Here is a 14,026-nt window from a genome sequence, read left to right as displayed (position 1 = left end):
CCACAGAGTTCAACTTTTTGTTTATGGGACTGATGTAGGACTCAGTGTAATAAAGCAACAGCAGTTTCTTGAGAAAGATTTTATTAGCAAATGTTTTAAAAATTTGCTTCTAATTTTTTAGGCTGAAGAAATGTACCACACTGAAAGGATAATCCATGTCACCTTGCTGTTAAAGGTGATTTCTTAGACTTAGATTTAATGAACTGCCATATGTTGTCCCAGAGCGAAAGACATTTACAGTTGGCTGGAAGTAGAATTTTTAAGCCACTAAAACTCTGTGAGTGAGTCATAGTGATCACTAATGGGGAGCATTGGATCAGCAGCTAGGGCATCTAGATTAGGGTCCTCCTTGTACCCCATAGAGTGTAGACTTCTATAAGGGTACCTGTTAGTGTCAAGTGAATGGATTAGCTGACTGCCGAGAGTCATTTATCAGCTTTTTAGTTGACCATATATCCGAGGTCAATACCTGAGTGTGAGGGTGCCATAACTGAAATTTGTGAGACAGTGTGATTCCATTATCTCAGGAAGACTCAGGTGTTCGTAAGAGTGACTTTTAAATCAGAAAGCAAGCCAATTGTGTATTTTAGTGAGAAATGTAATTCAGTAGGTTATGGCAGCCTTTTACATTTGGAGGCGAGCTGCATGAAGAATCTAAAATAATTTCATAGAAATGAAATTAGAGCAGGGAACTTTTTTTTTTCTTAAAGACAGATTTCAAGTTAGTTAGGGAATTAAAGATAAATGGATGCTTATAAGGGCGAAGTATTAGACTGTTGTAGGTTGTCAGTCTTGTACCCATTTTACATTGGAGTGAATCTTAGACCAAGTGCTGGTGTGTTTGGGGGCACCCTCCTTGCTTGGGGATGGGATCTGCCAACATTTGCCTCAGTTTTGTCACCCACTCTCTGTGGGAACACGCTCCTGGCCTTTGCTGTGTCCCAGCAGTTATTCTGTCCTTGGGTTAACAGTTCCCAACAAATGACATATTTCTTGGTAAAATTGAAGTCCATATAAATGGGGTGATATGTGAAATTCTTTTTCTTACATGTAAGTTTATGTTTGTGAGATTGATTCATGTGTTCTATATAACTTTTGTTTTTTTGAGCATTTTTATTTATTTTATGAACACACCACCCTCCTCTTTATAAGTAAGTGAATTCTTCCCAGTTTGGGGCTATTAGAAATAGTGCAGCCATGATAATTTTTGTGTGACAATTTATATAAAAGTAAAACTCTGTGAATCTAAAGCCTGAGCTGAAAGTGAAAAAAACAAAAAAACAAAAAAACTAAAACTCTGGTATTTTCCTTGTTATTGGTAATAAGCTATTCTGTTGCCCACAGTTTAATTGGTTGTGGTTGTGTGTTTTAGAGTTTCATTTCCTTTTTACATACTTCTCACTGTAGGTTAGTGTCATAGTGTGGGGCAAGAGACCTAGCAGAGTTGTACTTGGATTCATCTTTGGTAAATTTAGAGGAGGTTGAGGCTTGGTGATTTTTTAAAATCATTTTTCAGATTTCTAGTGCTATCATTTTCTTTAATTCATAGTCAGATCGGAATCTTAGTTGGAAAATTTCCTTTGGCAGTTACAGCTTTTGCTCTGCTTACTCTAGGTCAGATTTAATGTACTGCAATATGTTGTCCCAGAAGTGAAAGACCTTTACAATTGGCTTGAAGTGGAATTTAACCCACTAAAACTCTGTGAGCGAGTCACAAAGGTAAGCCTTTGGATTTAAGTTCTTTCTGATTGTTACCATGGAGTTGGCCTTATTGCAATTTTGGGTTGTACTGATATTTGTTAAGAAAGAAGTATTGTCTTATGTGTTAGAGTTCAGCGCACATTTCATTGTCTTTTTTCTTTTATTTCAAAAGAAAAGGTATTTCCAATGTACTAAACAAACCTTTGGAGGTTAATTAGCAGTATGACTAATTTAGTCATTGCTGTCAGTCACCTTCAAACAAGTATCAGTAGCTTCATGATACCTTTTGTATTTCTCTGCATTGGATGATGTTTTTGTATCTTAAAAAAAACTGAAAGAATTTCAGATGTTTTGGATCTGTTAATTGTAGAAAGTATGATTCTCTTTCAATTTAATGGCTTTTATAGGTTCTAAATTGGGTTAGGGAACAACCTGAAAAGGAACCGGAATTGCAACAGTATGTGCCGCAACTGCAGAGCAACACCATCCTCCGCCTTCTGCAGCAGGTACAAATTAAAAAAGGTTTTGTGGAAGAATTGGAGTTTCCTTGTTTGTGTGTACTGATCATGAAACGAAAAACTGGAAAAATCTAGAACTGTTTAGGAAGTGAGAACCTCCCCAGGTTCTACCCTTGACAACAGTTAGTCTCATACTACTTACTAACTTGAAAAACAGGATAATTGTATTTACACATTTTGTAACTGACTTTTTTTTTTTTTGGATGAACATTGTTTTGGGCATCTTTCCTTGTTGGTAATGTAGGACTACCTTATTCCTTTTAAGATAATGTGGTTTATTTATTCTGACTCTCTTGATGAAAACCTGTATTACTAGATTCTTTTTTCTTGTTAAAAATCTTGTAGCATTGAGCATCTTTCATACATGTATCTTTACATACTTCTGTTACTTTCTGTGGCATAAGAAGTGGAATTAGTTGTAGGGGTTATGCATTTAAAGCTTTAATAGCTGTTCAGAACCCTGGATTAATAGATCCTCCCACCATGAGTGAATGAGAGAGCCTTTTCATGTATTTTAGTCCAGGGGCTTGAGTAAGTTTTAATGTTTTGGCTTATAATGGGGGCTTAAGTGTTCCCATTTTGTTTTTCATTTGGGAAGGAAGGCCTTTTATTATATTTTTACCTCAGTGTTTGTGCACATTTCATTGACCTGCTTTCTTTTGTACATGTGAGCAGTGTTATTTCTTCTGTGCTATACAAATAGTTGAAGGCTAATTAGCAGTATTAACTATAAATAGTAATGCTGCCAGTCTCCTTCAGACAAAAATTATTTTAAGAAGTGTTTATAAATATATTCGGTAAGTAGTAGATTTTTAGTTTTTTTTTTTTTTTTAATATAATGAAAACTAGGATTTGAAAGGATTATAGGTTTGAGGAGTAGTATGATAATAGTTCTCAAAGCATGAGGTTTGGAGTTGATAGTCTGGGGATTAGAATTCTGGCTTTAACAATGTACTGCTAACATAATTCACTGGCGTAAGTTCTACTTCCCATGACTGTCATGAGATTGCACATAAAAGGTGCTGAATAAATAGTGGTTAGTGTTATTAACGCTATGTTTTCTATGCAGGTGGCACAGATTTATCAGAGCATTGAGTTTTCTCGTTTGACTTCTCTGGTTCCTTTTGTTGATGCTTTCCAACTGGAACGGGCCATAGTAGATGCAGCCAGGCATTGCGACTTGCAGGTAGGTATGTTCTGTAAGGGGACAGGTAGAAGGCCCTTAAGGGCTAGAAAGACACGTATCCTTTGTTTCTCATTTTAAAGTTTACTGAGTGAACTTTTCTAGCTTTTGTATGTGACTTTTTTTGTTGTTTTTTTTTGACTGCATGCTTACATATGGATTTAACCATTTATAATTTAATTTTCAAAGGTTCGTATTGATCACACTTCTCGGACTCTGAGTTTTGGATCTGATTTGAATTATGCTACTCGAGAAGATGCTCCGATTGGTCCTCATTTGCAAAGCATGCCTTCAGAGCAGATAAGAAACCAGCTGACAGCCATGTCCTCAGTACTTGCAAAAGCACTTGAAGTCATTAAGCCAGCTCATATACTGGTATGCATCTTCTAGGGGAAATAAATCTCAGAAGTTTTGAGAGAGTCTTATGCCATGTCTTTCACAAAAAGGTTTGAGATGATATCTAAGAGAAGGGATTTATGATATATTTTCTATAGATTGTACTTGGTAGAATTCTGTAGAAGTAGAATTCTATAGAATTGTTACTTTATCAAATACACAAACCATTGAGCTTTCTTCCACTAAACAAAATAATATTACTCTGTATAGGTAATGTAATAGTGTGGATTATGTTACAGAAGCAACCAGAGTGGACATATGATTCCTCAAAGAGTGAGGTACAATGACCAGATTTTTCCCTCCTGCTTCTTTCTTTCTTTCCTTCTGTATTTATTTATTTATTTGTTTGAGATGGAGTCTCTTGTCACCTAGTTTGGAGTGTAGTGGCACCATCTTGTCTCGCTACAGTCTCTACCTCTTGGGTTCAAGTGATTCTTGTGCCTCAGTCTCTTCTGTAGCTGGGACTACAGGCATGCACCGTATGCCCTGCTAATGTTTTATATTTTTGGTAGAGATGGGATTTTACCATGTTGGCCAGGCTGGTCTGAAACTCCTGGCCTCAAATGATTCAACCCACCTTGGCCTCCTGAAGTGCTGGGGTTACAGGCGTGAGCCACTGCCTGTAACAAGTTATTTCTTCTTTGTGAGCTCTGTTAATGAACACCTAAGGTAAGTTTGGTGCAGAGAAAAGTTGTCTTAGCTAGGAGAGCTTCTTTAGCCGCATCATTGCTATTTAAAGACTGAATAGGAGCAACACGATAGCATTTGATACTGAAAACAAATGTTTATCTTGGATAGTGTCATCTTCCCAATATCAAATGCAGATACATAGAAAGGCAGTGCATCAGGATTATTTTGTAATTTCTTTGATGCCTACTACCAGAGAATATTAATTTTGTTCATTTTTCAAAATTCATTTGTTTTCGAAGCAAGAAAAAGAAGAACAGCATCAGTTGGCGGTTACTGCATACCTAAAAAATTCACGAAAAGAGCACCAGCGGATCCTGGCTCGTCGCCAGACAATTGAGGAAAGAAAAGAGCGCCTTGAGAGTTTGAATATTCAGCGTGAGAAAGAAGAATTGGAACAGAGGGAAGCTGAACTCCAGAAAGTACGAAAGGCTGAGGAAGAGAGGCTGCGCCAGGAAGCCAAGGAGAGAGAAAAGGAGCGTATCTTGCAGGAACATGAACAAATCAAAAAGAAAACTGTCCGAGAGCGTTTGGAGCAGATCAAGAAAACGGAACTGGGTGCCAAAGCATTCAAAGATATTGACATTGAAGTGTGTAGCATTTTAGTCGTTAAAAAACTTAGTTTTATCCAGGTCTTTTATACGCTTAGAACCATAGTCCTTTGCCATTTGTTGGCTTATTTTGAGTTATTTTATGCATTTTGGTACAGCTGGTCATGACTAAATCTGTGAATAAGCATATGTTTAATCGCTCTGTGCAATTTGTTTTTTTTTTTGAGACAGAGTCTCACTTTTATTTCCCAGACTGGAGTGCAGTGATGTGATTTTGGCTCACTGCAACCTCTGCCTTCCGGGTTCAAGCGATTCTCCTGCTTCAGCCTCCCGAGTAGCTGGGATTACCGGTGCCCGCCACCACGTGCAGCTAATTTTTGTATTTTTAGTATACGTGGGGTTTCACCATGTTGGCCAGGCTGGTCTCAAACTCCCAACCTTAGGTGATTCACCTGCCTCAGCCTCCCAAAGTGCTGGGATTACAGGCTGAGTCACCGTGCCTGGCCTGCTCTGTGCAGTTTTAACCGCTATATATTAATCACAGGACAGGTTATGTATCCCTTACCCAAAATGCTAGGGAGCAGATATGTTTCAGATTTTGGATTTCTTTGGATTTTGGAATATTTCCATATACATATAAAGAGATATTTTGGGGTTTGGACCAGAGGCTAAACACGAAATTCATTTGTTTCATAAGACACTTTTTTTTTTTTTTTTTTTTTTTAAAGACAGTCTCACTCTGTTGCCCAGGTTGGAGTGCAGTGGTATATTGGCTCACTGCAACCTCCGCCTCCTGAGTTCAAGTGATTCTCTTGCCTCAGCCCAAGTAGCCAGGATTACAGGCTTGTGCCACCACGCCTGGCGGCTAGTTTTTGTATTTTTGTAGAGATGGTGGTGTCACCATGTTGGCCAGGCTGGTCTTGAACTCCTGACCTCAAGTGATCAACCTGCACTTGCCTCCCAAAGTGCTGGAATTACAGGTGCAAACTACCATGACTGGTCTGTTTCATAGACATGTTATACACATGGCCTGAAGGTAACTTTATACAGTATTTTACACAATTTTGTGCATGAAACAGTTCTGAATGCATTTTGACTGACCTGTCACATGTGTTAGGTGTGGAATTTTACATTTGTGGCACCATGTTGGTGCTCACCAAGTTTTAAAATTTGGAGCATTTCAGATGAGTTTTTGGATTAGGTTTGCTCACCCTATAGTAGAGTATGGGGAGATGTAAATTAGAAGAGTGAGAAAAAGATGTGTGGATTTTTTTTCCTTACGGTCAAATGGAAATAAGGCTATTTTATGATACTTTTACATTTCCTAAATTATCACCCATTGTAACAATAAAAGGAATTTAGGATTTTATTCTAGAAAACAGTGAATTATGTTAGGCATTGCTTGTTTATCCTTATTAACAATTGTGCATTCGTATTACCTTTCAGGACCTTGAAGAATTGGATCCAGATTTCATCATGGCTAAACAGGTTGAACAACTGGAGAAAGAAAAGAAAGAACTCCAAGAACGCCTGAAGAATCAAGAAAAGAAGGTAAATGAAAGATGGGTAAACCCTTAACATACCAAGTTAAAAGAGATTTGTAGAAACGACGTTTGTTTTCATGTCATTTAGATTGACTATTTTGAAAGAGCCAAACGTTTGGAAGAAATTCCTTTGATAAAGAGTGCTTACGAGGAACAGAGAATTAAAGACATGGATCTGTGGGAACAACAAGAAGAAGAAAGAGTAAGTTTTTAATTTAATTGTAATATTTTTAGATTATAATTAAATCCTCTGCCAGTAATGGAACCAAGGATTCAGAATTGCTTTCAGAATCTGTTAGAAATGGTGCTCTAATGGTTGCCTATTAACAGATTACGGGATTATGGGTGTGAGCCACCGTGCCTCCCCCAACCCCCTTCCCCATATTATTATAATTTTTATTTTTATTTTTTCTTTTACAAATTGAAAGATGGAAAATTTCACGATTTAGGTTACAAATGAGTCTTGTAAAACAAAGGATAACTGAAAAGCTCATTTTACAAAAAACTGGTTTATATACACTTTATTTATTTAGAGATGGAGTCTTTTTCTGTCACCAGGCTGGAGTACAGTGGCGCGATCTCGGCTCACTGTAGCCTCTGCGTCCTGAGTTCAAGCGAGTCTCCTGCCTCAGCCTCCAGGTAACTGGGACTACAGGCGCCTGCCACCAGTCCAGCTAATTTTTGTATTTTTAGTAGAGACAGGGTTTCACCGTATTGGCCAGGCTGATCTGGAACTCCTGACTTTGTGCTCCCAGCCTCAGCCTCCCAAAGTGCTGGGATTACAGGCGTGAGCCACCGTGCCCGGCCCACAGTCTAATTTTAAAACATATATCAAAAAGAAGTTCTAAACCCATTAGCAGTAGTCATCTTTGTTCTTCCTCACCAACCCTGCCTTAGGCAACCACCAAACTGCTACTGTCTGTAGATTTGCTGATTCTGGACATTTCATATAAATGGAATTGTGTACTGTGTGGTCTTTTGTAACTAAATAGGTCATTCTGTAGTTTTGTTAGTTTATAGTATGTATTACATTTACCTGATGATACAAAAACAGGGTTTTACAAATGCTTATGGCAGCAAATATGTAATAAAAGTGAGTGAACAGACCTGGTTTAACAAAGTAACCGTAGGTGGTAGACAAACATTAGTGTAGAGTGTGATAGGAGAATGCAGCCTTTTCTTGGTTTCATCTGGTGGTTGTCACCTGGAGATTAATGGGCCTAGGATTGCCAGCTCTTCACATTTTTTTTTTCAGGAAAAGTTGGAATTTTTGTGATAATTCTCTTAACATGTAAATATTAAAAATTAATTAGAAAAGTGCCGCACACGAAATTGGGTTGATTTTGAGCTTTCTGTTTTTTCACGTAGGGCAGAAAGGAAATAGCCTTATATTATCCTGCATTAAATCCTGGTGTTTTTAAGGATGAAAATGCCTTTAAAAATTAAACCATGGCATTTGTTATTACTGTGTCACATTATTTTATTTTACTATATATAGGTACACCTCGTTTCATTATGCTTTACTTTATTGTGCTTTTGTGTTACCCAGGCTGGTCTCAACTATTGCGCTCAAGCTATCCTCTCAGCTCGGCCTCCCAAAGTTCTGGGATTACGGGTGTGAGCCACCATGCCTCCCCCAACCCCCTTTCCCATATTATTATAATTTTTATTTTTATTTTTTCTTGTACAAATTGAAAGCTTATGGTAACCTTGCATTGAATAAGTCTGTTGATACCATTTTTCAACAGCATGTGCTCATTTCCTGTCTCTCTCACATTTTGGTAATTCTCAAAGTATTTCATAGTTTTTCATTATTATATCTGTTATAGTGATGAGTGATATTTGATGTTACTGTTGTTATTATTTTGGAGTGCCACAAACCACACTCATATAATCCACTCGTATATAGATTATGAGCTTAATTCATAAATGTTGTGTCTGTTCTGACTGTTACCGACTGGCCATTCCCTGACTCTCTGCCTCTCCCTGTCCTTGAACCTTCCTATTACTCCCTGAGAGAGAGAGAGAGAGTGCGAGTAAGTGACACATACACACACAAACACACATTTTGGGAGACAGTTTCACCCAGGCTATAGTGCTGTGGCACCCCAAGTAGCTGGGATTACAGGTGCCTACTACCATGCCTGGCTAACTTTTGTGTTTTTAGTGGAGACTGGGTTTTTAGTTCACCTAGCCCAGTTGGCTGGATTGGTCTTGAACGCCTGACCTCAAGTGTTCCACTGGCCTGAGCCTCCCAAAGTGCTGGGATTATAGAATTGAGCCACCTCGCCCACCCTCTGAGACATAATACTGAAATTAGGCTAATTAACAGTCCCACAGTGGCTCCTAAGTGTTGGAGTGAATGGAAGAGTCATCTGTCTCTCACTTTAAATCAAATGCTGGAAGTGATTAAGCTTAGTGAGGAGGGTATGTTGCAAGCTAGGCCTCTTTGACGAATCGTGTTGTGAATGCAAAGGAAAAGTTTGTGAAATTAAAAATGCTACACCAGTGAACACATAAGCAGTAAGAAAGGGAAACAGCCTTATATATATGGAAAAAGTTTCATTGGTCTGGACAGATGATCAAACCAACCACAGCATTCCATTCAGCCAAAGCCTGATCCAGAGCAAGGCTCTAATTCTCTAATGAGTTAATACTATGAAGTCTCAGGGAGCTTAGAAAACTGCAGAAGACCAATCCTGGTGGCTCATGTCTGTAATCCCAGCACTTTGGGAGGCTGAGGTCACTTGACGTCAGGAGTTCAAGACCAGCCTGGCCAACATGGGGAGACCCTGTCTCTACTAAAAATACAAAAATTAGCTGGGCATGCTGGTGGACATCTTTATTCCCAGGTACTCAGGAGGCTGAGGCAGGAGAATTGCATGAACATGGGAGCCGGAGGTTGCAGTGAGCTGAGATCGTGCCACTGAACTCCAGTCTGGCGACAGAGTGAGACTCCGTCTCAAAAAAAAAAAGAAGCTGCAGAAGAAAAGTTTGAAGCTAGCAGAGGTTGGTTCATAAGGTTTAAGGAAAACTGTCTATAACACGAAAGTACAATGTGAAGCAGCAAGTGCTGTTGTAGAAGCTACAGCAAGTTATCCGAAGATTTGGCTGAGATAATTAAAAGAAAGTGGCTACACTAAACAACGGATTTTCTTTCTTCTTTTTTGAGAGACAGGGTCTTGCTCTGTCATCCAGGCTGGAGCGCAGTGGCGCCATCTCAGTTCCCTACAACCTCCGCCCCCTGGGCTTAAGTGCTCTTCCCACTTTAGCCTCCTTAGTAGCTGGGATCACTGGTGTGCACCACCATGCCTGGCAATTTTTTAAATATTTTTAGTGGAGACAAGATCTCCCCAGTGGCGGCTCAAACTCCTGAGGTCAAGCAGTTCACCTGCCTCAGCCTCCCAAAGTGCTGGGATTACAGGCATGAGCCATTGTGCCCAGCCAGTAGATTTGCAGTGTAGATGAAACAACCTTCTATTGGAAGAAGATGCCAACTAGATCTTTCATAGCTAGAGAGAAGTCACTGACTTCAAAGTGTTGAAGGGTATACTCACCGTTTTTAGGGGTTAATGCAGCTGCTGACTGGAAGTTGAAGCCAATTCTTGTCATTGCAAAAATCCTAGGGTCCTTAAGAATGATGCTACAGAGTCTACCTTTTCTGTGGTCTATACATGGAGGAACAAAGCCTGAATGATAGCATATCTGTTTATAGCATGGTTTGCTGAATATTTTAAGCCCCCTGTTGAGACCTGTTTAAAAAAAAAAAAGGCCTTTCAGAATATTACTGCTCATTAACAATGCATCTGATCATATGACAGTTCTGATGGGGATGTATAAGAGAGATTAGCCAGGTGCAGTGGCTCACATCTGTAATCCCCAGCACTTTGGGAGGCGGAGGTGGGTGGATCACGAGGTCAGGAGTTCAAGACCAGCCTGACCAACGTGGTGAAATCCCATCTCTACTAAAAATACAAAAAGTAGCCTGGTGTGGTGGCAGGCACCTGGAATTCCAGCTACTTGGGAGGCTGAGGCTGGAGAACTGCTTGAACCCAGGAGGTGGAGGTTGCAGTGAGCTGAGATTATGCCACCACCCTCCAGCCTGGGCCACAGAATGAGATTCCCTCTGAAAGGAAAAAAAAGATTGATGTTTGTTTTCATGGCTGTTAATACCAGTATGCATTCTGAAGCCTGTAGATCAAGGAGTAATTTTGTCTTTCAAGTCTTATCATTTAAGAAATAAATTTCATAAGGCTGTAGCTGCCATAGTGATTCCTCTGATGGATTTGGACAAAGTGCATTGAAAACATACTATAAGGAATTCTTCATTCCAGATGCCACTAAGAGCATTTGTGATTCACGGGAGGAGGTCAAAATACCAACATTAATAATAATTTGGAATAAGTTGATTCCAAGCCTCATGGACAACTTGGGAGGGGTTCATGAGTAGAGTGGAGAAAATAATTTTAGATGTGATGAAAACAGCAAGAGAGCTAGAAAGATATAGGCTGGATGCAGTAGCTCACTCCTCTAATCCTCTTATCCCTGAGGCAGGCAAATTGCTTGAGTCCAGGAGTTTGAGATCAACCTGGGCAACATAGCGAAACCTTCTGTCTCTACCAAAAAAAGAAAAATTAGCCAGGAGTGGTAGAATGTGGCTGCTTTTCTAGCTACTGGGGAGGCTGAGGTAGAAGGATGTGGAGTTTGCAGTGAGCTGAAATAGTGCCACTACACTCCAGTGCCTGGGTGACAGAGACAGACCCTGTCTCAAAACAAAAACAAAAACTAAAACTAAAAAACAAAACACGAAACAATGTCTAGGCACAGTGGCACACGCCTGTAATCCCAGCACTTTGGGAGGCTGTGGTGGGCAGATCACAAGGTCAAGAGATCGATACCATCCTGGCCAACATGGTGAAATCCCGTCTCTACTAAAAATACAATAAAAACTAGCTGGTTGTGGTGGTGGGCCTGTAGTCCCAGCTGCTTGGGAGGCAGAGGCAGAAGAATGGCTTGAATCCAGGAGGTGGAGGTTGCAATGAGCTGAGAGAGGGCTATTGCACTCTGGCCTGGTGACAAAGTGAGACTCTGTCTCAAAACAAAAAACCACTATAACCTGAAGATGCCATCTCATGATAAAACTTGAATGGGTGAGGAGTTGCTTCTTATGGATGAGCAAAGTGAGTGGTTTCTTGAAATGAAATCTCCTGGTGAAGTTGCTATGAACATTGTTGACATGACAACAAAGGATTTAGAATATCCATTAAGTATAGTTGATAAAGCAGGAGCAGATTTTGAGAGGATTGAATCAAATTGAAATTCTTTTTTTTTTTTTGAGACAGTCTTATTCTGTCGCCAGGCGCCAGGCTGAAGTGCAGTGGCGTGATTTCAGCTCACTGCAACCTCCGCCTCCCGGGTTCAAGCAATTCTCCTGCCTCAGCCTCCTGAGTAGCTGGGACTACAGGCACATACCACCACGCCCAGCTAATTTTTGTATTTTTAATAGAGATGGGGTTTCACGATGTTGGCCAGGATGGTCTCAATCTTTTGACCTCTTGATCTGCACGCCTTGGCCTCCCAAAGTGCTGGGATTAGAGGTGTGAGCCACTGTGCCTGGCCTGAAATTCTACTTGTAAGTAAACTGTCAGCCAATGCCACATGCTAGATAAATCTTTTGTAAGAGGATGCAATCAGTGTGGCACACTTCATTGTAATCTATTTTAACAAATCACTGTAATCACCCCATCCTTTAGTACTTGCCACTCTGATCAGTCAGCAGCTGTCAACGTTGAGGCAAGACCTTCCACTAGCAAAAAGATTATGATTCATTGAAGGCTCAGGTGATCTTTAGCATTTTTTAAGCAAGAAGGTGGTTTTTGTTTTGTTACCTTTGAGAACAGGAGCCTCACTGTGTTGTTCAGGCTGATCTTGCACCCCTAGGCTCAAGTGATTCTCTTGCCTCAGTGTACTACTGCACCCGACTTATAAAATTAAGGTTTGTGCATTGCTGTTTTAGACATACTGTTGTATACTTAATAGAACGCAAATTTTTATATGCATTGGATAACCAAAAAAATCTGTGTTACTTGCTTTATTGCAATATTTTCTTTATCGTGATAGTCTAGAACCAAACCTGCAGTGCCTCCAAGGTATGCTGGTACATCATAGTTTTTCCTTTATAAAGTTCCTGGTGCCGAGGACTAAATAAATACTGTCTCTTCTAAATGACTCAGGATTACTCTTGCTCCTAATTGCCTTTTGGGGACCTGTTAGTTACGCTTTGGTTTTTATGGCATGATGGAAGGGACAATGGAGCAACTTCTAATTTTTCAGGAGTATTTGTCAGTAATTTGGGGTAAATGAGTTTTAAAAAATGATACTTTGAAATTTCACTGTATTTTGTACTTGCAGATTACTACAATGCAGCTAGAACGTGAAAAGGCTCTTGAACATAAGAATCGAATGTCACGAATGCTTGAAGACAGAGATTTGTTCGTAATGCGACTCAAAGCTGCACGGCAGTCTGTTTATGAGGTGAGCTTGCTGATTTTTTTGGGAAATGTTTATTCTTGAGCTTTCTAGTATTGCCTTAAGGGTTCTCCCTTAACAAATTTGTATATTGTCTTGACTTACTATGTATAATGGTCATTCAAGTAATAGGAATGTTTGGGTAGTATTTCCTGAGCCAAACAATCACCTGAAGGAAGTTTTCTAAAGGTGCAAGTTGAATACAGGTTTTTGTTAGAAATGAAAAAACTAGATCAAAATGTCCTGGGCTTAGGTTCTAATTTGATCATTGAATTTGTTTTGTGTAAAGACAAACCCACTGGGTGTCAGTAATATCAACAATTTAAATTTTTAAAAATTTGGCCTGCTGACAAGTTAATGGTCTTTGGGAATTTAGAGTTTTTGTGCTGAGAGGCTGCTTTCAATGATTTCAATACATTTGAGAGTCTTTTGTAAATGTAATAGCTTTCTGCCTGTTGATTGCTCTTGACGAAATCTGACCTTTTTGGGTTGGGGGTAACTTTGATTGCAGGAAAAACTTAAACAGTTTGAAGAGCGGTTAGCAGAAGAAAGGCATAATCGATTGGAAGAACGGAAAAGGCAACGGAAAGAAGAACGCAGAATCACTTACTATAGAGAAAAAGAAGAGGAGGAGCAGAGAAGGGCAGAAGAGCAAATGCTGAAAGGTATGTAGGTAGAACGGGATTGGAAGGGAACCTGCGCAAAGTTGGTGTTAGATCTAGTTTTTAGTGATCTTATGTAGAAAATACAGGAATCAAGGTAATTGGCCTGTTAGCACTATTGCTAACAGGAATCAAGGTAATTGGCCGGTTCTCAGAACCCAGTTTGCTATATGTGAAGCTGTTACAACTTGTACCAGCATTTCCCCACACATTTGATGTTCTTTTAAAAATTAATCCTTTTTGTTTTTTTTATCAC

The 14,026-nt window shown here is 39.6% G+C and overlaps 1 protein-coding gene and 2 non-coding genes across 3 annotated transcripts in view; all 3 read left to right on the top strand.

Moving 5' to 3' along the window:
* The window catches only part of EIF3A (eukaryotic translation initiation factor 3 subunit A), a 46,914-nt gene that overhangs the window by 19,311 nt on the left and 13,577 nt on the right, over positions 1 to 14,026 (top strand). Inside the window, exons 8-16 of the mRNA XM_035269247.3 lie at positions 1,615 to 1,719; positions 2,109 to 2,207; positions 3,289 to 3,405; positions 3,592 to 3,777; positions 4,728 to 5,075; positions 6,483 to 6,587; positions 6,669 to 6,782; positions 12,992 to 13,114; positions 13,620 to 13,773. Coding sequence (XP_035125138.1) covers positions 1,615 to 1,719; positions 2,109 to 2,207; positions 3,289 to 3,405; positions 3,592 to 3,777; positions 4,728 to 5,075; positions 6,483 to 6,587; positions 6,669 to 6,782; positions 12,992 to 13,114; positions 13,620 to 13,773 — 1,351 coding nt within the window. The remainder of the gene's footprint in view (positions 1 to 1,614; positions 1,720 to 2,108; positions 2,208 to 3,288; positions 3,406 to 3,591; positions 3,778 to 4,727; positions 5,076 to 6,482; positions 6,588 to 6,668; positions 6,783 to 12,991; positions 13,115 to 13,619; positions 13,774 to 14,026) is intronic.
* On the top strand, positions 1,836 to 1,965 carry LOC118146577 (small nucleolar RNA SNORA19). Its single transcript, XR_004732431.1, has one exon. It is a non-coding gene; the product is annotated as a small nucleolar RNA SNORA19 (small nucleolar RNA).
* Positions 2,852 to 2,984, top strand: LOC118146576 (small nucleolar RNA SNORA19). The gene has a single exon (XR_004732430.1). It is a non-coding gene; the product is annotated as a small nucleolar RNA SNORA19 (small nucleolar RNA).

Source organism: Callithrix jacchus, chromosome 12 (assembly GCF_049354715.1).
Source record: "Callithrix jacchus isolate 240 chromosome 12, calJac240_pri, whole genome shotgun sequence".
In the NCBI taxonomy this organism is placed as follows: Eukaryota; Metazoa; Chordata; class Mammalia; order Primates; family Cebidae; genus Callithrix; species Callithrix jacchus.
The sequence above is the reverse complement of the archived record's forward strand: the minus strand, read 5'-3'. Positions and strand labels throughout refer to the sequence as shown.